Source organism: Equus quagga, chromosome 7 (genome assembly GCF_021613505.1).
Source record: "Equus quagga isolate Etosha38 chromosome 7, UCLA_HA_Equagga_1.0, whole genome shotgun sequence".
In the NCBI taxonomy this organism is placed as follows: domain Eukaryota; kingdom Metazoa; phylum Chordata; class Mammalia; order Perissodactyla; family Equidae; genus Equus; species Equus quagga.
Genome location: NC_060273.1, coordinates 80237271 through 80262159, shown reverse-complemented (window position 1 = coordinate 80262159; position 24889 = coordinate 80237271). Strand labels below are relative to the sequence as shown.

At 36.0% G+C, this 24889-nt stretch overlaps 1 protein-coding gene across 8 annotated transcripts in view; it reads right to left on the bottom strand.

The window, feature by feature from the left end:
- Positions 1 to 24889, bottom strand: part of FAM13B (family with sequence similarity 13 member B) — a 96373-nt gene that overhangs the window by 48508 nt on the left and 22976 nt on the right. For 5 of the 8 annotated variants that reach the window (XM_046666049.1, XM_046666054.1, XM_046666056.1 and 2 more), the window contains 5 exons: positions 22549 to 22644; positions 19813 to 19973; positions 5821 to 5862; positions 4983 to 5138; positions 3089 to 3221 (listed from right to left, as the gene is read on the bottom strand). In XM_046666049.1, the coding sequence (XP_046522005.1) occupies positions 3089 to 3221; positions 4983 to 5138; positions 5821 to 5862; positions 19813 to 19973; positions 22549 to 22644 (588 nt within the window). The remainder of the gene's footprint in view (positions 1 to 3088; positions 3222 to 4982; positions 5139 to 5820; positions 5863 to 19812; positions 19974 to 22548; positions 22645 to 24889) is intronic. The other 3 variants (XM_046666051.1, XM_046666053.1, XM_046666055.1) reach the window with 1 other exon arrangement.

Here is a 24889-nt window from a genome sequence, read left to right as displayed (position 1 = left end):
TTTAAAAGATATGTGCAATGGTAATATCACTATCAAAGGGGAAGAGGCAGGGAAGGACAGAAAGTTCAAGGACTGAATGGAGGTGGGTCAGTGGGAGAGCCTGCTAATACACACAGAGTCATGAGAAGATTTGGCCTCACTAAGAAGGTAAAGTTGAGGAAAGATCTATGGGATGAGATGAGGAAATAACAATGGGGATATCTGGGCAAATAGCAATCAAGACAGAACCTTAAGATTAAGCTGTCTCAACCATAACTGTCTATCAGTCAGTGTTCCCATAGTCCCTATTGCTATATTTTTATACCTAGATGGCACTGGAAGGTTCTGAGAAGAGAATTGACATTATGTAATTTTCCTTGTTTTTCTAACTTTAAAAAATTTTTCTTTTTTTGCTGAGGAAGATTTGCCCTAAGCTAACATCCGTTGCCAATCTTCCTCTTCTTTTTCACTTGAGGAAGATTAGCCCAGAGGTAACATTTGTGTCAGTCTTCCTCTGTTTTGTATGTGAGTCACTGCCACAGCATGACTGACGAACAGTGTAGGTCCACGCCCAGGATCCAAACCCACAAACCTGGGCCACCAAAGTGAACACACTGAACTTAACCACTATGCCATGGGGCTGGCCCCATGATTTTCATTTTAAAAGGATCACTCTGGCTGCTGCGCTGAGAATAGGCCACAGGGAGACAAACATGAAACCAGTTAAGAGGCTACACTAATCTAGGTGAAATGATGTTGGCTTAGACCTGTGTAGTGGCAATGGAAACAGTAAAAAGTGGTCAGACTCTAGACAAACTTTGAAGGTATAACCAACAGGACTTCGTAAAGGACTGGATATGCAATGAGAAAGAAAGCAAAGATAACCCAAGGCTTTTTGGTCTGTGCCTACAGAAGGAGAAACTGCCCTTTACTGAGATTTTAAAGAAAAAAGGAACAGCAAATATGTTGACAAGATTACAAGTTCCTAGGGCCGGCCTGGTGGCGCAGCAGTTAGATTCGCACGTTCCACTTCTCAGCGGCCAGGGGTTTGCCAGTTCGGACCCCGGGTGCGGACATGGCACCACTTGGCACGCCATGCTGTGGTAGGCATGCCACATATAAAGTAGAGGAAGATGGGTATGGATGTTAGCTCAGGGCCAGTCTTCCTCAGCAAAAAGAGTAGGATTGGCAGTAGTTAGCTCAGGGATAATCTTCCTCAAAAAAAAAAAAAGATTACAAGTTCAGTTTGGTGCATGTTAAATTTAAGATGCTTATAAGATATTCAAGCAGAAATGTTGAATGTAACAGCTAGATATAGGAATCTCAAGTTCAAGAGAGGGGCCAGCCCGGTGGCACAGCAGTTAGGTTCACACATTCTGCTTCGGCGGCCCAGGGTTCACCAGTTCAGATTCCGGGTGCAGACCTACGCACCGCTTGTCAAGCCATGCTGTGGCAGGCGTCCCACATATAAAGTAGAGGAAGTTGGGCATGGATATTAGCTCAGCAAAAACAGGAGGATTGGCGGCAAATGTTAGCTCAGGGCTAGTCTTCCTCAAAAGGAAAAAAAGAAAGAAGAAAAAAATTTTAAAAATAAAATAAAGTTTAAGAGAGAGGTCTGGACTAGAGAGATAAATTTTGGAACTTTTAGCATATAGTTGTTATTTAAAACCATTAGAATAAATGAGATTACCAAGGGAGTGAATGAAAATAAGATGATCTGAAAACTGGACCCAGGCCATGCCAAATTTCAGAGCTTCAGAACAAGAAAAGCAACCAGCAAAGGGAAAGAGCAGTCAGCCAAGTAGGAAAAAAAACCAAGAGGAGCGAGATATCCTGAAAGCCAAGTGAAGAAAATTTATCAAGGCAGTGGGAATAATTAATTGAATCAAATTGTGTTCTTTGGTCAGGTAAAATGTGCAATAGGCATCACTGGTGGCTTGCAAGAGCAGTTTAAGAGGAATGGTAGGGGCAAAAGGTTGCCTGGAGTGGGTCCAAGAGAGAATGAAGAATTAAAGAAAACACATACAGACGATTCATTCAGGTAATTTTATTATAAAGGGAGGCAGAGAAATAGAGGTGTAGCTAGAGTGGGATGAAGGGTCAAGAGAGAGTTTTTACCCCAAAGTTGGGAGAAAAAGCAGTACAAATATTTTACATTAATGGGAATGATCCAGTAGAGGCAGCAAACGGTAACCCAGGAAAGGGCAAGGAGACCACTACAGAAGCAAGAACCATGAAGAGATGAAAAAGGATTAACTAATATACCAGTGGAAGCAATAGCATTAACACACAATATCCAAGTCCAGTGAAAGTAACAGCAGCAGCTTAACTTCTGTGAAACGTTTTCTAGTTTATAAAATAATTCTATACTTTTACTTCTTTTGATATTCATTATAATCCTCTAACATAGGAATTACCCCCAACTTACTTACAGAAAAACAAAGAGCAGCTCAGAGTTGGCCAAAGTCACATCGCTATTACGAGGCAAAGCCAGAATACAAATCTCAGTCGGCATGACTCTAAGTTCCTGATTATACCTACTTTAGCTTATAGTTTAGAATGAAAACATGCTAAAGAAAGATACTTAATGGATGAGGAAGTTTATTTTTAAAAGTGTTATCAAAACTGAACTTGGAAACATGTCTTAGAAAATGCTGCTTTGTACATTTATTGAAATGATTTTAAAAGAATGTTACTATTAACAATTGTGACAGTGAAAATAATTTAGTTATTTTTAAAACGATGTTCACGGATTTTCTCTAATTATGAAAAGATCCCATGTTCTTCAAAAGAAAATCTAGGAAACATACAAAAGCTTTTAAAAAGGACAAAACTCAATCATAATACCACGAACAAACTCAAGTGACATTGTAATTTGTTTCTTTCCAGAAAAATATTTTAAAATAACATATTTTATACCTACTTCTCACCCAATGGTGGTTCTTGACCTCTCCTAAGAAAAAGTATGTTCTTTTGACTTACAACCAAGACAAATATATGTGTCAGCAAGTATACTGAACTATGGCTTCTGGTATCAAAGGAACACATGAACAATCAGTCGTACATCTAGCACATCTAACAGAGAATTTTTAATCTTTGCATTTCTTACCTGGTCATTTTCTTCATCCTCAAATACAAAATCTTGCTGCATAACGTCATTGTCTAAATTAGTGCTAGCCACAGGTTCTGAATAGTCTCTGTTACTTTCACTGGCATTAAGAATATCATCAGCAATATCAACCCTAGTAATAAAAATTTAAAAATCAGATAAGGCCAAATGTTGAATATGTAATACCTTTAAAATAAATATCAATCAATGATTTGAAACTTTTACTTGTTAAAGAAAATGTGCCCTTTTCATAAAAATCCACACTTTTCTTTACCTTGCCAAGGTAGATTATTAAATGTGCTGAGTTTACTTTTGTCTTTCCATGGGATGTTGTGAGTAATCTACCTGTTTGTTAACCCCTTTGAAAGTTTTCAAAAGCAAAGAATGGCTTTAAAGATAATTTATGTGCCAAAATAATGATTTCCTTCACAAATGCACACTCTCAGTCATAATAATGACCTGTCTGTTCTGATTAAAATACAAGTCTAGCACTAGGCACCACAGTGTCCAACACTTTACCAAGTACTACAAGAATACCTTCCTACTGCAGGTTTTCCCACCTTACATAATTTAGAATATGCAAAACACTGCAGGGTTTTCTTTACAAAGATAACACTACTACTAATAGAAAGAGTTATTTCCCCAGTGATAAAAATAAGAATATTGTCTGAGCATGGGCATTGGTTTTCAGGATCTCTAGCTAAGCTAAGGACAAACTCCAAGGAATCTGCTTATATTATATCCTTTGAAACATTTTCCCACTACTTCCAATTTTTAGATACCATTTTTTTCCTTCATATTCAGCCCAAATATTTCCTATAGATCCAGTTGTATGAGTTCCAATCATGCGTTCAAAGCACAGAAACGAGGGCCATCACAGAGCTGCACGGGCTGGTGATGCCATCCATGCAGAATACCTGGTACACCTGCAGCTGCACAATATGGTATTCCTAAAATAAACATATTCCCAACCATTGGTTTTCATATCTGTTCATTTTTTCAGCTTCATCTCATATTTAATAACTATTCCAGTATACTAGATATATTTGGCTTTTTAAAAATCTAATTCTTAAAAAAAAAAAAAAATCACTCTACTCAATCATTTGTTTTTTTACCTTCCTATAAATCCTCCAAATTTGGGTACATCTTTCCCATCTGTGCCCAAAATAAAAACTGATGAATGAAAACTATGAAATCATTGCTTGTGGTCTCAGAGGAAGGCACACATATATCCTAAAGTGCGGGGCTTGAGGTAACAGGAAAGGAGAGGAGGCTTTTGTCCATTTAAAAGTAAAGAGTCAGATGAAGAGTAGAGTAATATCACACATCATAACAGTACAGAGAGGTACTTTTAACTTATACAAATTCAACTTTTAACAGCTAACCTAAAAAAAGCATGTAGGGAGGGCACAGGCTGGTGGCAAGGGATAACAATTCAAATAGCAAAGGATGATTCTGCTCACCATTTCACTCAATGACCACATGCACTAGGAGTGATGTCAATCTGCTGTCCCTGTACCTATCTGTCTAGATTACCACGTCTCTCATGGCATGACCATCTGTTGCACAGAGCACAGGTCTAACTTTTTTTTTAAGTTATTTTTCATACAACATAGTCCCTAAAGGTAAGCTCACCATTTCATCTGGTGTTCAGGGAGGAAACCCTGGCTGTGTTGGACTTAATGTCTACTACTTTAATGGAAGATTTATGAGACTTTCAATGTTAAATAAGTCTATGCAAATTATATACAAGTATATACAAAGTCACTTTTCACAGTGACTTTCAGAAATCCCCAAGTGAGACTCAATTATTTAAATAAGAATATAGTTTTTCAAAGAAAACAATTTTACAACTCTTAACAAATAACGGTAAAATTTTTTTAAAGTTTCTTACTGGTTATTAGATCCTTCTCCATCAGAATTAACACTTCCTGCTTCATTATTACACACCAGACTTTGCTGTTGTAAATTCTTAAGATCATGATCTATGCTGCTCTGCAGATCAAAAAGGTGCTGTTCCACAGCTGCTCTAATTGTTCTTTCTAAAATGCTACAAAACAGAAAACATTTTAGTGAGAAGCAATCACCCTAACTGGGTATTTGGCCACATAAACACGAATGTTAAAACCTACAACCAGTGAAACAAATTAATATGGTATTTAAATGGGTACGGTAGAGTGTAGAAAGAAATACATACAAGGAATACATGATACTGCCTTAAAATTTAAAATGAAATTTGCCCAAATTGGTATTACACAAATCAATCATAATGTCACCACTACTACTGAGGTGGGAAGGATCAGTTGTCCCAATAATTCATTCCTCAGTACTATATAGACAGCCATTTAAAAAGACTTGTCAATGCTACATTTATAAAGCAACTTACCAACATTCAGCTAAATAAAAGAAACTGTAAGTATACTATCTATATTTTTTACATGAAGTCTACATGCTAAAACTTAATTTAAAAAAAAGCTCTAATGACATTTTTCAATCATTTCAAAAGAACAAAAAAAATCATCTGAAGAAAGCTCATCTTTATTTTGTGCATTAGTGCAACATGTTCCTTCTCCATTTGTTCCTACTGCAGTACATAAAATACTAACTAGTTTAACTGTCTTAAGTGCAATCCTTCCTCAAAGTAAGCACAACAAATACATGATTTTAATTTCTAATGTTTAGTAATACTTTTAAAAAATTTTATAATTATCTTCTATAAGTATACTACTTACTCTGCAGAGGCTGGTAAGATGCTGATAGGAGATATATGGGCACTGTAATCAGAGAAAGAAATTAGCTATAAAATTTTCCAATACTAAATGACTACAAAACGTGCTGAAAACTGCCACATTTGCACTATCTTGACATAACCAGGAGAGCATGTACTAAGCTTTATGTTCATCTCTAGCAGAGTATGATTCTAGTTCTCTAAAGAAATCATTTTTCACACAAAAAGATCCTTAAATATACATAGTGTGTGCATGTGTGTGTGTGTGTGTAGCCAACTACTTCACTTAGAGCTCACTTGGAGAAACACCAACCTATCCCAAGGCTGAAGGAAAAGAACCTGACTACTGACTGGCCCAACAAAAGCATCCCATTTAGGATAGTATGAAGGAAGGCCTCAGTGCTAGCCTGTACTCCTTGCCAGAAGTAATAGCATGTGCTACTACTCTGAGAATGTTCTCAAGCTACAAAAAGAAAAGGCAAAATGGATACGAAAATTCAGACCACCTCATTCACTGTGGCAGTAATAGACTCTCCTCAGCAAATTTTGCACTATACTATCTACTCATAGTTATAAAAATATAGATAATAGCCTCCTTTTTTTTTTTGAGGAAGATTAGCCCTGAGCTAACATCCACTGCCAATCCTCTTCTTTTTGCTGAGGAAGATTGGCCCTGAGCTAACATCTGTGCCCATCTTCCTGTAGTTTATATGTGAGACGCCTGCCACAGTATGGCTTGATGAGTGATACATAGGTCTGCATCCAGGATCTGAACCAGTGAACCCCAGGCCGCTGCAGCAGAGCGTGCAAACTTAACTGCTACGCCACCAGGCCAGCCCCAATAACAGCCTCATTTTTACCACAGTTATCAAAAGTGCAACTTAAACACACAATGAAATGTGGATACCACTAAAATGCTTAAAATTAAAGTGTTGGTGAGGAAGTGAAGCAACTAGGACTTTCACACAATGCTGGTAGGAATACAAAACATTCCAACCACTTTGGAAACCAGTTTGGCAGTTTCTTATAAAACTTACCAAACAACCCAGCAAACTGTACTCCCAGGTATTTACTCAAGAGAAATGAAAGCATAAGTCCATAAGAAGACTTGCACAAGCATAGCAGTTTTATTTATAATAGCTCAAAACATTAATCTACCCTAACAGGTGAATGCATAAACAAAGTGTGGAATATATCCCTACAATGGAACATACTTGGCATTTTTTCATAAAAGACATGAACAACTGATACATGCAACAACATGAATCTCAAAAACATTACGCCACACAAAAGAAGCCAGACACAAGAGTATCTACAATATGTGACTCCATTTACATGAAATTCTAAAATAGGCAAAACTAATCCATACAGTGACAGAAACAGATCAGTGGTTGCCTGGGGCCACAGACTAGGGGGGAGGGGGCAGGATTTACTGTAAAGAAGCATGTGAGGTGATAAAAATAGTCTCTATCTTGACTGTGGTGGATGTTAACAGGTGTAAATATGTGTATGTTTGCATTTATAGAATAGGTGCATTTTATTGTATGAAAATTATAACTCAATAAAGTTGATCTTTAAAGGAAAAAAATCAGTAGCAGGAAAAACTAATTACAACAATAGAAGTAAGACATTGGCTACTTTTGGGGAACAGGGAGATGGTAGTATTTGAGAAGAGACAGGAGCAAATGACCCAGGTAGTGGTCATACAAGCTGAGTTCTCTTTCTGATAATTCAATGACCTTATGATTTGTGAACTTTTCTGTATGCATGTCATTCTTCAATAAAAAGAGTCATTTTTAAAAAGTGAATTTAAATTAGTTTTATGAAGATCCTCTATAAAATATGCTAACAGAAATTCTAACCAACATGAGGAATGGGATCCATCAGGTTAATATTCTCAGGCTATCTGTAGGAACACAATGAACATCATTTACCATTCACCCAGTAATCTTCAGGTCTCCCTTAGATCAAACACAACAGTAGCAAACTGCACAACTGCTTTATCAGACAACAGTAAGCCATCCTGGTTTGGTACACACCACCTCTCCTAGCTTTAAAAAAAATTTTTTAACTGCCAATATTATTCTCGTTTTCATGAATGGACTATTCTTAGCTCTAAATGCTTTCATGCTGATACCCTCAAGAGAAGTACTTAAAAATATTTTCATATTTAAATGAAGCTTTTTGGGACTTTATTTTTGAAATGAGGAAGACCTGGGGGAAAAAATCACATATATGTGCACAAAGAAGAGTGCAGCCATCAGTCTATTTCTAATAGTTTCAGGTGAGTTGAAAGTTAAATATTTAGTGACTTATGCAGGAAAAAACAAAAAACAAAGATAAATGAGGCTTTCCCTAAAGAGTGTTTAAATGTCAACTAAGATGATAGATCTTTTTCTGATTATTTTACTGCAATGATCTATTGTTTATATTTTTTTAATTTTGGTTATGAGTCGCTATTTAATTATTAAAGTCCAATCTTTACATGGTGTTATCTGTTATATTTTCCTCAGTAATATCTGTAATCTCTAAGCTTAGACAATTCCATACCTATGTAAAAATATTCATTTTATTTTTAATACCTAACTGTAATCCACTGACAGAATAGTACGTTGAATGGTGTGAAGAAAATTTATAAATCCAACACCCTTCTCTTCACCATTTATTTTGTGATTTCTGGTGAGCCTTTGCTCTATCTGACAGCAAATTCGCAAAAAGTTCTAATTCTCAACTACTTAGTCCATCCATCTGTTACTGAAGCTTTATATCATGTTTTAATTTTTGATTGAGCTTATATCTTCTCTGCTCTTTTCCAAATTTGCCATTGTTAGCCATCTACTTATTCTCCCAGAGGAATTTTCTCACCCTTTTTTTGTCAGATTAGACTATCAGTAAAATGCTAGTAGACAAATAGACACAAAACAATTCACAAAGAATTAAATAAAAGAAAAATAATCAACCTAACTAGGAACACAAATTTAAAATAATGATTAAGATAGAACTAATATATATTTTTGCTGATCTTAATATACTAAAATGATAAAGGCATGAAACTGACACTCATGTTGCTGGTGAGATGGTAAATTAGTAAAACTCTTAGGGAAATCAACTTGGCAAAGTGTTTTAAAGAGCCCTAAAAGTATGCATGCTTTAACTCAGAAATTCCACATCTGCAATTCTATCTAGAGAGTCTATCAAACCTACTAAAATCTATCGTAAGGGCTGGCCTGGTAGCGCAGCAGTTAAGTGCGCATGTTCCGCTTTGGCAGCCCGGGGTTCACCAGTTCGGATCCCGGGTGCAGACATGGCACCACTTGGCAAGCCATGCTGTGGTAGGCGTCCCACATATAAAGTAGAGGAAGATGGGCACGGATGTTAGCTCAGGGCCAGTCTTCCTCAGCAAAAAGAGGAGGATTGGCAGCAGATAATAAATAGCTCAGGGATAATCACTCTTTCTCAAAAAAAAAAAGTCTAACCTAAATTAAAAAAAAAAACTTTATACTATAAGGTGTTCTTTGAAGCATTATTTTTTTACAATATTATAAACATTTTCAAACACGCAGAAAAGTTGTACATAAACACCCTCAGATCCACCATCTAGATTCTATAATTAAAATTTTACCGCATTTACAGAATTATTTTTAAGAAATATCAGCAAATAAATATACAAAATGGACTATAGTACACTCAATGGACCATTTTTCAATTATTGATGTTCATAAAGATTAAGAAATATATGAAAAAATGTTTTTATATGTGCATAAGTAAAGTATGCAACTATATATCAAAATGGCTACATTTAATAAATGTGTTTTTACAGTAATTACACACATAGGCTAGTAGAGATTAAACTAGAATTTGGGAGCTTTCTTACTACCCCTAAAACAGGATGTCATCCATGGACCACTTGTATCAGACTCTCCTGGAATGACAGTGTTTTTATTGGAGATCTGGACCCTATCCCAGACCTCAAATACCATAAAGCCAAAGTAAATAAAATAGCATGGTATTGGCACAAGAATAGACAAACAGAACAGAAACGAACCCATGCACACACACTTGATTTAGAACAAAGGGGGCACAACAGGCAAAAGACAGTCTTCCCAAAAATGAGTACTAGAACAACTTGGTATCCATACTGGAAAAGGTTACTTGGCCCCCTCTCACATATCAGAGACAAAGATCAATTCCAGGTAAATTATAGACCTAAAATGAGAGGTAAAATGACACACCTTTTAGAAGATAATATAGAAATGTATATTTTTAAAAAGATTTCTTAAGCCAGTCACAAGCATTAACCACAAAGGGAAAAGAAGGATAAACTTGATTAAAATCAGAATTATTCATCAGAAGACAATATGAGAAGGAAAAGGCACAATATACAATGGCAAAAGGAAATTTGCAACACATTTTAAAAGGGCTCCTACAATTCAATAAGAAAAGAAAAATTCAATAAAAAATTAGGAAACAGACTTGAACAGGCATTTCACAAAAGAAGGAACTGGCCAATACACATATGAAAAAGGGATAGACCTTATTAAAATGACAACAAAATACTATTATACATCCTCCAGAATAGTTAATATCAAGTGATGGTAAGGAAGGGAAGCAATGGGAATACTCATACACTATTAGTGAGGATATAAATTTTAAGCATTTTGGAAAATAATTTGGCAATATTTACTGAAGTTGAAAGACAGGTTTATGTCTTCATATGTATGATGTGTGCACCAGAAAATGTACAAAAGAATGTACATGGTAATGTTATTCACAATAGCCAAAAAGTTAAAACAATCCAATTGTCCACAACAGTAAATTGGATCATTGTGGTATAATTATATAATGGAATACTTTACCAGCAATGAAATGAATAAACCACAGTGACATGCAACAACAGAAATGAATTTCACATATAATGTTTAGCAAAAGAAAGTGGATCAAAAATACACATGCAGTCAGATTTAATTTTCATAAAGCGCAAAAATACGCAAGGAAGTTGATGCCATAATCAGCATAGTGGTTACCTTTAGTGCAGAGGGTAGGGATCAGAAATGTGAGACCTGCTAGGGTGCTATCAGTGTTTATTTCTAAATCTGGGTGGTGGTTACATGGATATTTGCTTCTTACTAACTTGTTTTGCTACACATTTGTTTTACGCTTATTTCTGTATGTATGTTTTTATTTCCCAATTCAAAAAAAGGCTTCAAAAAAGTAGATTCCTGGGTCCCTCCCCAAACTCTGAGGTAGGGCCCCAAGAGTCTACATTTTTAACAAGCACCAGTGATGATTTTCATCCATTCTAATAAATTTAAGAAACACTGGCTTAGATCCATATCTAGCCTCCAAAAAGACTAAACTTTAACAGGATTTTCCAGTTATCCAAAAGACCAAAAAAGAGCAAAAGTTCTGATAGTCTTAAATTGGATGGGTAGGCAGAGGAGTTGATCTTTTTATTTCCTACCCCTTTTAAATGCTATTGGAATTAAATTACAAATATATAAAAAGTAGTGGTCAGCAAGCTACATTAGTAGTATAACAGTAAGATTCTTCAGCCCTGAAGGCTATATGCTGGGACAATCAAATAAACAGCTCCTTTCAACAAGGACCCTCTCCCCACCCTGAAAAGCCACAGTAAACAAATCAAATAAATAGATTTTGCACTTTCTGAATCAGATTGTCACCCACAAAGCTACAAAATGGACTGTACAACTTTGTTCTCTGAGCTTCTGAAGGACAAAGGACTGATTTAGTTTTCAGATTTCAAAGAATTTAATTATTCTTTGTTTTCAGACTTGAGCCAAGTTCTGTGGGTTAAAAGCATTTATGCACAAACCAGAGTTAACACACACCTATGACTGTAAAAGATTTATCAATACAGTTATACATCTTCAGCCGCAGCAAAACAGCATAAATATCATAAGGATGTGGGTTCTGGTTAATAAAGACACAAGAAAAATAACTGCGGATACATTTAAGGTCAAATTATTTAGGGACTATAGACAGACGCCATAAAGACTACCTAAAAATGCTAAGTGTTTTCACTAAACTCCAAGATCAGGAAGAGCAGACCGAAAGGACAAACATGAATCACAAGGTACATATTTTAAAGTCTTCAGTCAAGTGTAACACTAAAAACTGTAGTCATTCTCTGACCTTTTTTTTTTTTTTTAAGGATTTTATTTTTTTCCTCTTTCTCCCCAAAGCCCCTCGGTACATAGTTGCATATTCTTCGTTGTGGGTCCTCCTAGTTGTGGCATGTGGGACGCCGCCTCAGCATGGCCTGATGAGCAGTGCCATGTCCGCGCCCAGGATTCAAACCAACAAAACACTGGGCCGCCTGTAGCGGAGCGCGCGAACTTAACCACTCGGCCACGGGGCCAGCCCCATTCTCTGACCTTTTCTCTCTTCTGCTTTTAACTCTATTTTCAAATCTGCCTACAATCACATAATCTTCTTGAGAACATATAATCACTCTTACAGCCATTTATTCCAATTATTAATTTTTTGTAATTCAAACACAATCATCATAGGGATCAACTATTATTTTAATTTCCCAATTGTAAATATTTAATGTTACAAACAATAGTTCAATAAAAGTACTGCAGCTCTGCTTCAGTTAAATCTGATAAGGATCACTTTACCTGTGCAATAGAGCCTTGGAAGCCATTCTGAATACCATGGCTTCTCCCAACAAAACATCAAGTAAAGACACTTCAAATACCACAAAGGATGGTGATGGACTTATAAAAGCTTCTGAGCAACTATCAGAGCTTCAGTCTAAACAGAAGCAGGCTGCTACCTGAGGTAACTACTGAGAAGGAGGGACTCTATCAATAGTCCACAAATTTCTCCCCAAGTATTCTGCAACTTTGTGGGAGGTAGGCAAAAGGGGACAAAATTCTGTATCTGGCTAGAACTCCTATAAAAATATTTAAGCCTAGCAGAAAAACCAATCTGTCTGTTTCCATTAGTCATACTACTATAATCAAGGATACAAATTACAACAAACAAGAAATTACTAAAACAGATGCACAACAGGTAGAGTAAAATTGTTTATTATTCATTTTCAGAAAAGCATTAATTAATTTTTCAAATCCAAAATTAGGATGATTTCCAGGTAATTTATGCCAGAACCATGCCAAAATTACCAGTGAAAAACCGTGGTTAAAAAAATAAATATATAAAACAAAACAGAAACAAAAATCACATATCCCTTTCAAGCCAAAAACAAAAACCCTTTTTCACTTTCCCCATCACCCTTGGGAGTACCCTCTACCTAACGACAAGAGTAAACTGAAAGATTCCTCACTATAGAAAGTCAGTAAGTTACAATAACCATAAGTCTTAAAAATATCAAAAGCATTATTTATAGGGCAAAGGGAGGGAGGGAGAGAACCTGTCAATATCCATTATGCTCTAGTACTTTAAAAAATGTTTTACTTTAATATAACTTTCTTATGACCCAAAGCATAAATTCTACCTTTTCCCACCCAACGTTTCTGATACTCCCACCAAAGTACATGAAAATGTGGTGAATTGATAAAATCTGTCAACTGAAATATTTTGCAAACTACCTGACTTAATGGCTGAAAGAAAAAGTAAAAGTTACTACTACATTTCTCACGCCCCTGTAGTCAACTGAAGGCACATTTCCTCAAAAATAAGGCATCCACAGAATGAAGTGGAGACCAATCTCAAAACCATACACTGAGAGCTCTTCCTTAATCACTATACCCTCTTTCCTGCATCACACCTAAAATTGAACCATCAGAAACCAATGAATGAATTCACAAAAATGAACCTCTAGCATCAACAGCCCCTAAAGAGAATAGTGAATTTCTCATTCTTTCTAAATTCCAAGTTTTAACATGGTATTAAAAGCACAACTTTATTTTTTTTTCTAAAGACTGGCACCTGAGCTAATACCTGTTGCCAATCTTTTTTTTTCGTCTTCTCCCTGAATATAATTGTATATTCTAGTTGTAGATTGTCCTGGCTCTGCTAAGTGGGATGCCACCTCAGCATGGCCCGATGAGTAGTGCTAGGTCGGGGCCCAGAATCCGAACTGGTGAAACCCAGGGCCATGGAAGCAGAGCGTGCAAACTTAACCACTCGGCCATGGGGCCGGCCCAAAAGTACAATTTTAAATGAACTTTATAATAATGCCAATTAACTGTTTTGATTTTTGGCTCTGTAAGCATGAGTATAAATTAAAGGTTACCTAAACCTCAAGCCAAAATAAACCTTTCTGATACAGCCTAAGAAAAAGATTATGAAGCACAGAAAAAAGAAAGTTAAGAACTCTTCAGAACTCATCTACCTCCTTTAAATTTTTTAAAGGTAAAGATTCCCCTAAAATTTGCATATTTAAACAACAAAGCCAAATGACAGATAAATACGTGGATATAAAGCAATAATTTTTCACCTACAGACACAGGCACTTTAAAAACAATCTTGAGGGGGCCAGCCCCATGGCCGAATGGTTAAGTTCACACACTTGGCTTCGGCAGCCCAGGGTTTCCCCAGTTCAAATCCTGGGCGTGGACGTGGCTCAAAAATACACAACTATGTACTGGGGGGCTTTGGGGAGAAAAAGGAAAAATAAAATCTTAAAAAAAAAAAAATTTTAGAAAAAAAAACAATCTTGAGACTTCCAAGGACTTCATGGATAAGACTGAGCCTAAAAAGCAACCAAAACTGCTTTTTGTGCACCCTAGGGTACCCATCTCCTAAACCCCACCACCTTTTCCACTCTGAACTCAAATCTTAACAAAATATGGCTAACTGCAAACAATATATAGAAATAACAGATGCACAAATACACCAATCAATACAATTCATACCAAATATTGAAACCATTGGTTCTCAAAAGGCAGTCTGTCAACCAAAAGATCAAAACTATTTTTATAATATTTGCCTTTTTCACTGTGATGATATTTGCATGATGACGCAAAATTAATGGTAGAAAAAACTGCTTGGAGTCTTAGCATAAGTCCAGGCAAGTGGTACCAAACTGTACCACGGCCATCGCATTCTTCAGCAGCACCCACTTGCGATTTTTTTAAAACGGGGCTGGTCCTTGATGAAGCAGTAAAAATTATTAATTTTACCTCAGCCCTTGAATATATTTTTTAATATTTGGTGCAGCAAATGGGAAGTAGACATAAAGTATTTCTGCTGCATAGCTTACTAAAATGCTTCTCTTGTTTGAGTTGAGAGTTGAACTTTTATCATGAAACACCATTTTTACTGGACAGATAGACTGACAAACTACAGTTATTCCAACTTGAATTATCTGGCCAACATTTTCCCCAAAATAAGCAAGACTTACTTCAAGAAAGACAACTGACTACTGACAAAATCCGAGTTTTCAAGCAAAAATTGGAATTCTGGAAAACCTATACCCTCCACCATATGCTCAATAGCATCCCAGTACTTAAGAATTTTTTTTTTTTCAAAGATTTTATTTTTTCCTCTTTCTCCCCAAAGCCCCCCAGTACATAGTTGCATATTCTTTGTTGTGGGTCCTTCCAGTTGTGGCATGTGGGACACTGCCGCAGCATGGTTTGATGAGCAGTGCCATGTCCACGCCCAGGATTCGAACCAACGAAACACTGGGCTGCCTGCAGCAGAGCGCACGAACTTAACCACTCAGCCACGGGGCCAGCCCTCTTAAGGATGTTTTTGATACAATCAGTGGTGATATTAAAAACCATGAGCTAAAAAGTATCATCATTTGGAACATCTGAATAACTCGGAGAAGCAGTATTTTCCAAATGACCAATGTTACATGGGTAAAAGATTCTCTTAAAGTGCAAGAAAGACCAACAGATCAGAGTAGAAAAAATTCACAGATACGGTTTCAGGTTCCACATTACAAATAACCTTTAAGAAACTACCACTTATCAAATTTTGGTGTATTGTCAAAGAAGAGTATCTATAATTATCTGAAAAGGCTATAAAAATTCTCCTCCTTTTTCCAATTACATACTGGTGCGATGCAAGATTTTCTTCACATACTTCAACCAACATATGGCAACAAACTAAATGCAGAAGAAAATGTAAGAATCCAGCTGTCATCTATTAAACCAGATAAAGAGGTTTATAAAAATGTAAAATAATGCCACTAAAAAATTTCTCACTAAAAATTTTGGAGATTTGGAAAACAGTTAATTTTGATTAAAAATTTTACATTAACATGCAATAGGCTTATTGCTACTTTAAAAAATAAATTTCTCAGTTTTAATTCCTAATAAAGAAAATACCAATAGCTATAACACACAGAAACAAAAGCTATTTGGGATTCTTAGCAATTTTTAAGTGTGTATCGGGGTCATAAGACCAAAAAGTTTGAGAACCACTGACTTAAAACTAATAAAGGAGGAATAATTTATCAATTAAAAAACTGTTCTGTGGGCCAGCCTGGTGGCATAGCAGTTAAGTTCACATGTGCCACTTTGGCGACCCAGGGTTCGCTGGTTTAGATCCTGGGCACGGACCTACACACTGCTCATCAAATCATGCTGTGGCGGCACCCCACATAGAAGAACTAGAAGGACATACAACTAGGATATGCAACTATGTACTGGGGCTTTGGGGAGGGAAAAAACAAAACAACTGTTCCGTCATAAATAGTTGTATTTCAGCTACAAATATAAGTGTCTTCCAAAGTATAAGTCAATAAAGAAACACTCCCACTGGTTTACATATGCTGTTTCAATTTATAATATGGTAAATGCCAATAGGTATAATCAAAATTAACAAAGGTTTTGGAGTCCTCGCTAATTTTTAACAGTACAGTCATCTGTCGTTTAATGATGGGGATATGTTCTGAGATATACATCATTAGGCAATTTCGTCATGGTACAAACATCACAGAGTGTACTTAAACAAATCTAGATGGTATAAACTACTGCATACCTAGGCTATATGGTACCACTTATGGGACCACTGTCATATATGTGGTCCATCATTGACTGAAATGACATTATACAGCACAAGACTGTATAATGTTTGAAACCAGAAATTTGAAAACTGTCACTAAATGTTTATTTCCCTTAGGTTTCTAACATATCTTCCTACAGCTACTTCTGAAGAGAAATACAAAGTAGGCTACCTAAATTTCCAGTAAATGTTTGCAAACTACCTCAGAGAAAAACTCAAAAAGATGAAACATTAAGTTACCAAAAGTTTAATCTCCAGTTTCATGCAATACAGTCTCCACTAATTCCCTAAAACCAATCTGAGAGCTCCCTATTCACTAGGCTCTGTGCATTCTAGGGATAGTTCTCTCTTACTTTTCTTTTGTCCAAGATAGGTAATCAAAGAATGTATTTTTTACCTTTATGCAACCAGCCAAAACTAAAATAAAAAGTTAATATATAAATATTAACTGAAATGTATAAATATTATCAGTAAATCCAGAAGACTACTATGGCAGACACACTGATTTTTCCTGCCTGATTTTCCTACACCTTTCTTTTGGTAACAGCCCCATTTTCCTTTGGCAAACTAGCTCCTTTCTCTATCCAATGGTCTTGGGAGACATATAAATTACAATGACTAGCTCCACCATGACCAGAGGGATGGACACTTGACCCAGTTTAGGCCAGACCCTCTCCTCTGCCACCCCACAGGAATCTGATCTTGAATAGAATGACAGACGGAAGGAGATACTTGGAACTCTCAGAGCAATAGTCACATGCTAAAGAGATTCCTCCATGACCCTTTGTTACTAAATTCTCCAGAGATGCCCATGTTCTTATCTCTGGTTTTCCTTTTGACTCTGATCTATCCAGCATTCTTCTAATAAATTGCCTTTTTTCTTTCCTTTAACCAAGGTCTGTTTCTATGACTTCCAATTAAGGAATCCCAACTACCACCAAATCTCCAACAAATCCATCTAAAAATGACTATGTTGAAGAGAAGGAGAATTCTCTACAAAACTAGATGAATGACCAAAGAGAAGAAACTATTAGTAATGTGCATTTGAAACAATATTTAATCTTGCTGGAAATTAAACAAATAAAAAAACTTAACAAATTTACCCCTCTAAATCAGCATTATCCAAAAGAAATTTTTGCAATAATAGAAATGTTCTATATCTGCACTGTCCAATATAGCAGCCACTAATCACATATGACTACTGAGCACTTGAAATGTGGCTAGTACAATTGTGAAAGTGATTTTTAAATTTTATTTAATTTTAATTGGTTTACGTTTAAATAGCCACATGTGGCTAGTGGCCACCTTACTGGAGAGCATAACTCTAACACCCCATTTAAATCTATTGTTTTCAGGTCCTCAAGAAAATATTGCTAATGGCAATGTAAATTTGGCCAAGTCTCTACTTAAGCAGTTTGGAAATACTTATCAAAAGCCATAGAAAAGTTCACTCTTTGAGCCTAATAAATGTATCAAAATAATTCAAAAGAAGGAAAAAAGGGCCTAAGAACAATGGTTGCTTAGCAGCAGTATAGTATTGACAAGCTAAATGAAATAACTCAAAACGTTCAAAAAAGAGAATGACAGCAAACATAAAATTAAGATATAGTTAAAATCTCAAGAATCTACTTGTGAGGTCATCAAAAAATAAATCAGAAGGTCATGGAAACACAGAAAAGCACAAATTAAATGTTAAATCAAGGGCAAAAGAGTAAACAAACATGTTAATACACCACAATTACAAACATGTCTGAAGAAACAATATATAAGATAAAGATCTAGAGGCTCATTGAGAAATGTAATTATTTCATTTAGCAATATAAATTTTAAATTTCTTTAACATTTTTCCAAATAACATTGGATAGTTCCTCCTTTAGATATTACTAGTTATTTTTAAATGATATTTTGCTTTCTGACTCTTAAATGCGCTCTTTAACCACCATTCCATTGAACACAAATTTAACGAAAAATATCTAGTGGCCTAAATATATAGCTGTCCCCCTAATTAGAAAGGGTTAGTAAACCATGGAGCTTTACAGAGAACTAGCAGAGAATTTAGCAAACCTAGAGCTACGTATGGGGAGTTCTTGAATTCTCTAAAGCTTCCTAAACAGTGTGTCCAATGGTCCCAGCTATGTGCTGGATAGTGCCTCCAGCCTATGACATTTACCAACTTTATCCAGTATGTCATATAAATATTATCACTTTATACATGAAAAAGATTGGAAAGTACTATCTTAATGGATCACAGAGTTCTCTCCTTACAACCTAGTTCAACCTAGTTCTTCTAGCCTAGAAGCTAGAAATACAAGTCAATTCAACCACTGTCTTTCTCTAGCAATTCTATTTCCAAAGGTTCTGAAATTTTACTCAACCCAACTAATATGCTAATAATACAAAAACAAACTTTGCTGTTGTTAGTGCTGTCCAGTTGATTCCAACTCCTAGTGACCCTGTGTACAGCAGAAGTGAACCCTGCCCAGTCTTACTGTGCCAGCCTCTCACCTTCCAGTGCTCTATCAGACAATGTTCCACTATTCATAGGGTCTTCATGGCTAATTTTTTTGGAAGTTAAGTGGCCAGATCCTCCCTCCTAGCCTGTCTTAGTTTTGAAGCTCCACTGAAGCCTGTCCACCATGGGTGACCCTCTTGGTATCGGAAATACCAGCAGCATAGCTTTCAGCATCACAGCAACATGCAGCTGCCACAGTATGACAACCGACAGATGGGGGTGGTCTGGGTCCCTGACCAGGAAACAAATCCATGTGCGGTGGTAAGAGTGCCAAATCTTAACCACTAGACCACCAGGGCTGGCTAAATAAACTTTAAGAAGAAATGCATGTAAGAGGTTATACTTTTAAAGAAAGGTATAAATGCTAATAACTGAAAATTCCTTAGCAAGGTTGCTTCTTTAAAATTTTCTTGTTGCTCTTTTTCATACACAAACCAATCTTTCACATACTGTTAACAATTTGTCTGATTTAGTGCTTGAGTAAATCTACATCTAGAGTGAAAGACTCAAAAGCTAAAGTTCTTTCAAACGAAATACTACCTTGTTGATGCTGTAACACTATTTGGCTCCAGGATGTTTTCAGTCATCCTTAATTGTACCACCTCTGGTATGTCATTTGATTTTTCTGCACCCTCTTCTGGAAGTTCTTCTATATGTTCCAATTTTTCATCTTCCTCTTCTTCCTCAGAAAGTTCATTAACCTATATAAATAAAAGAAAATTGAGACTTAAAATATAATGAAACTGTTATTTGACATAATCTAAGATATACTATTCTAAGAAAATTTTAAACACAAACAACTCATTTTTTACTTCATTTCCTAGGACTAATTTCTCTCATGGAGTAACTGCCAACTTTTCCATATCAGAATAAAATTACAAACTAGACAAACGTAACATTTTAAAGCAAAAGTAATGATTACATTAGTACATTGCTGGGAATATGAGTAAGACTGTGAACTATGAAAAAGCCTGCACACTACAGTTAGTTCATGTTAAGAAAGCTTCATTTCCTAACCAACCAGTTTTGTAAATCTAATAGCTACAAAGACTTCTAATTGATCTCTCCAATTTCCAGGTGCATTAAACAAATGATTTTAATATAAAGTAAATGTGAAAAAAGAAGGGCACAGAAATTTTGCCTTAAGGTGTTAACATGTTTTAGAAAATGTCAGCTAACTTCTAAATGATTCAGATTGAATTTCTCATGACGAGATTGGACCTTACAACAAGGGGGAACTCATTGTTTTGACCATTAAGCACAACTCAAGGTTATAATTCTCTTTCTGGCAGGGGCTATAAAACATCTTCCATTATCAAACTGGCTACATAAGTAAATAATCACTCTAATAAAAAGACACTGAAATATTAAAGAAGGAAAACCAACAAAATATTTTCGAGTGAGAAATATTTTTTAAGCTATTCCAAAGAAGAAACTAGCCGTAAATGGTCTTGACATCTTTTGTAAATTAATACTGGTCATTAAAAACATTAAGCAGTAAAAGTATACTTTTGTCCATTCTAGCCAAATGCACTCCAAATACCTAGAATAAATTTACCACTACATGTAACAGTGGTGTCTTTCCTGATGGGCAGGAAAATATAGTTGCTAGAATACTCAGAAAGTAAAAGTTCAAGCAGAAGAAAGGTAATTACACTGATATTCTACCCCACTCTTAATCAACACATACAAATTGCCTGCTCTTTCAAGTATAATACAGTAAGTACTTAAAAACCAGAATTGGAGACAGAAAGACCTATGTTCACATCCTTACTGTGTCCTTAACTATCTCTGATAACTTACTTAACTTCTCCATGCCTATGTCTTAAATGGAGATGCTATCCTACCTGCCTCAAACAACATATGTAAACTCTTCAATAGTGTTTATATATAATAAGCAATATGTAACAGCAATCATTGGAACTGGAATTGTTATCTTATTTCTATATAGCATAGATTCTAGTTTCTACATGTAATATCACTTTTTATAAGAAATCAAGAGAGTATCTCTCATCCAAACTACCTAAAGCAGGAGCTTTCAACCTCTGGTGTATCAAGGTCACTAGTTACATAGGTCACTAAAAACTCATTATTAATAATAGTTAATGACCTCAATTTGTGAACCATTTACTTTATATATAAAGCATATGCAGCAGATTCTGTTGAATTTATTGTACCATAAATCCAGTCCCTCGTCTATCTCCTAGCATGTTTAATAGTGATGAAAAAGACTGAAAATCATTGGCCTAAGTGGCTATTAATTGAGAGGTAAGATCTGTACACAAAGGTGAAAATTTCAAATGATAGATCAGTTTTTAAACTGGATCAAATGCAAAATTACCCTCTTTCCCCATCTACATATTTAATAAATTAAAGTCAAGAATCTACTTAATGAATATCTGTCTACCTGGTAACCCACGCAAGAAAAAAAGCTGGCAAGAAAATACTGTTTTCAGAAGTATAAAATGGGAATTAATGTGGCTGATTAACAAAGGCTTTGGTACAACAATAGACTATTAAAAAAAAAACTTAAAAGGTGGCAATTTAAACTGACAAGAGATGAATATTTATTTGGTCCACAAATTTTGGTACAGAGGTACTACTATTTTAACACATTATATCATACTTTTAAAATTATTCCAAAACTACAGTCAATAGCTCTTAGGAACAACAAAAGCTTTATACTCAATTATATTGAATATATTATATTCAACTCAATAAGCTTCATGAAACTTGACATTCTCCAGTATTTTCACCACTAATCATCAACTAAGATATGCCATGAACAATAGCCTATCGATTTTTCTTCTCCCCACTTCCAACTCCTAGGCCTCCCAATATAACTTCCTGTAGTAAGAATGGACTAAATTAGTTTGGGTAAGAGTAAACATCAAAAACTTAGATAGGGGCCGGCCCAGTGGCACAGTGGTTAAGTGCGCACATTCCACTTTGGCGGCCTGGGGTTCACCGGTTTGGATCCCGGGTGCGGACATGGCACCGTTTGGCAAGCCATGCTGTCGTAGGCGTCCCACATATAAAGTAGAGGAAGATGGGCACGGATGTTAGCTCAGGGCTAACCTTCCTCAAAAAAAAAAAAAAACTTAAAGAAACATGTTCTCTCTCTCATCCCACACTTATTTTCAAAAGTTCTTCTTGATCCTCTCCTTGTCAACTTGACCTGCTTATCAACACTAATCCATTCATAAGTATTTCTGAACCTGCCTACATATGCAGCCGCCTCGACTCCACTTATGGAAAACCTTCATCCATACTTACATCTCTTCTTTCTTTGACTGCTGTAATTCCCTTCTCTAGCGCCTCGTGAAATGCCTGCTCTCCAGACTCCAGCTTGTGGAGAACGCTGCTACCTGCCTTCTCAAACGTATAAAGAAACATAATTACCACCTATATCTTCAAACCACTCTACTGGATTCGCATTCATTTAAGGATCCCATACAAAGAACCTGTCCACTGACTCTGGGTCATTTCTCAAACACTCCCTATTCATCATCTCCAGTCATCTCTCTCATACTATTAATAAAAATATCTACTACCTTGAAAAAGTTCTAACAGCCAAACACTTGCATTAATGAGGTGAAACTCCAAAAGGAGAGAGTGCTAGATAAACTTTGCTTCCTTCAAATATCAAAATCAAGAGAAAAATCAAAGCACTGCCAGAATGGGCCAGGTCTGCCCACAACTTTAAATATGTAGATAAGAAATTAGCAGCATTTAAGTTATGCCAACCAAAGTGTGCTGAGTTTGAGGAGATTTTACTTTCACCTAATACCTTTGAATTTGGCCTCACAATGTCAAATTGAACTTATCAAATCTCCTTTAAAGAAAACAAACTTTCAGAAATCTGTTCTTCTATTACCTGTAACCCACTTATAATTCAGAAATCTAATAAAAATAGATAAGAAAATAGATCTTGGAACTAGCAATATGGGCCAAGATAATTAAATATACATCACTCCTTCAGGACTCAGTGCACCACCCTGTTTATTGAGCATATTCTGTTCAACATGCTAATATCCTCTTTTCTATTGGCAGGCAAATCTGCAGAATTCAACATTATCTTCTGGCGTTAACCACCATTCTTTTTTTTAAAGATTTTTTTTATTTTTTTCCTTTCTCTCCCCAAAGCTCCCCCGTACATAGTTGTATATTCTTCGTTATGGGTCCTTCTAGTTGTGGCATGTGGGATGCCGCCTCAGCATGGCTTGATGAGCAGCGCCATGTCTGTGCCCAGGATTCGAACCAACGAAACACTGGGCCGCCTGCAGCGGAGCACGTGAACTTAACCACTCGGCCACGGGGTCAGCCCCCATTAACCACCATTCTGTTTAACGTGAAGCACAACACATTTTAAGTGTATCTTTCTAGTGCTTAAAAAAATACAAAAATACAGGGGCCAGCCCCATGGCCAAGTGGTTAAGTTCACACGCTCCGCTTCGATGGCCCAGGGTTTCGCTGGTTCGGATCCTGGGCGCAGACATGGCACCGCTCATCAGGCCACGTTGAGGCAGCATCCCACATGCCACAACTAGAAGGATCCACAACTAAAAAGTACACAGCTATGTACTGGGGGGATTTGGGGAGAAAAAGCAGAAAGAAAAAACTCAAAAATACAAATGCAGTATGTGTGAGAAATGGATATATTTCAGCATATACAAGGAAGCTGCATGATAATAGAAATATCAGAGAATTGTGTTACAATATAAAACATAATCAAGTTATACCCTGCACACGTTAGAGGACTCAAGATTTAAACATTAGGTCAAATTGACATCATCAGTTTCTTACAAGTCAAATCATCGCAGAAATGTAGAAAATTAATTAATAACACAAATATATGTATATTATTTCATTTTGAGGAGCCATTAATTTTATTTTAAAAAATAAATTACTAAACTAAAACATAATTTAAAGAAAAGATAGGTGGCATACAGAATTCCTCAAAGATGGGGATTTCTCATGGACATAAAAAGACATTAAAGGTTTAAGGAATATCTGTCTACTTGTCCTCTTTTTGCCATTTTCCTTTAAGCAAGAATAATTTTGAAGCAATCTGTCAGTTCTTTATTTTAACCAAGTTTTTAAGTCAGGAACTGTATGTGATAGTTGGAAACATTAAAAAAATATGCCAAAAGTTCCAAGGATCATTGATTCAGGCTACAAATTCTACCCACTTGATTTACTTTACAAATATATATATGCATACTGATTTCACCCTCACTTTATACATTACAAGCTGCAATCTGGCATCTGCTACTGTTTCCTTAAAGCTTCTGATACTTGAAAAAGAAAGAGAGAGCGGAGAGGAAGAAAGGAAGGAAAGGAGGGAAGAAGGGAAAGAGGGAGGGAAAACCAGACAAAGATAAAAATGCTTACATGAAGAAAACATGAAAAACAAAGGAAAAGTACGAACCCCAGATATTAAAAAGACTTACCCACAAAAGTTCACAACAGTAAAGAAATTTTTAAATAAAAGCTAGGCAACCCAGAAAATAAAACTCCTAATTCACATAACCAGAGCCAAGACCTTTAAGAACTAATGAAAATCTGTATGATAAACTACCTTTCAAGAGACATTGCTTTATAATCTAAGAGCAAA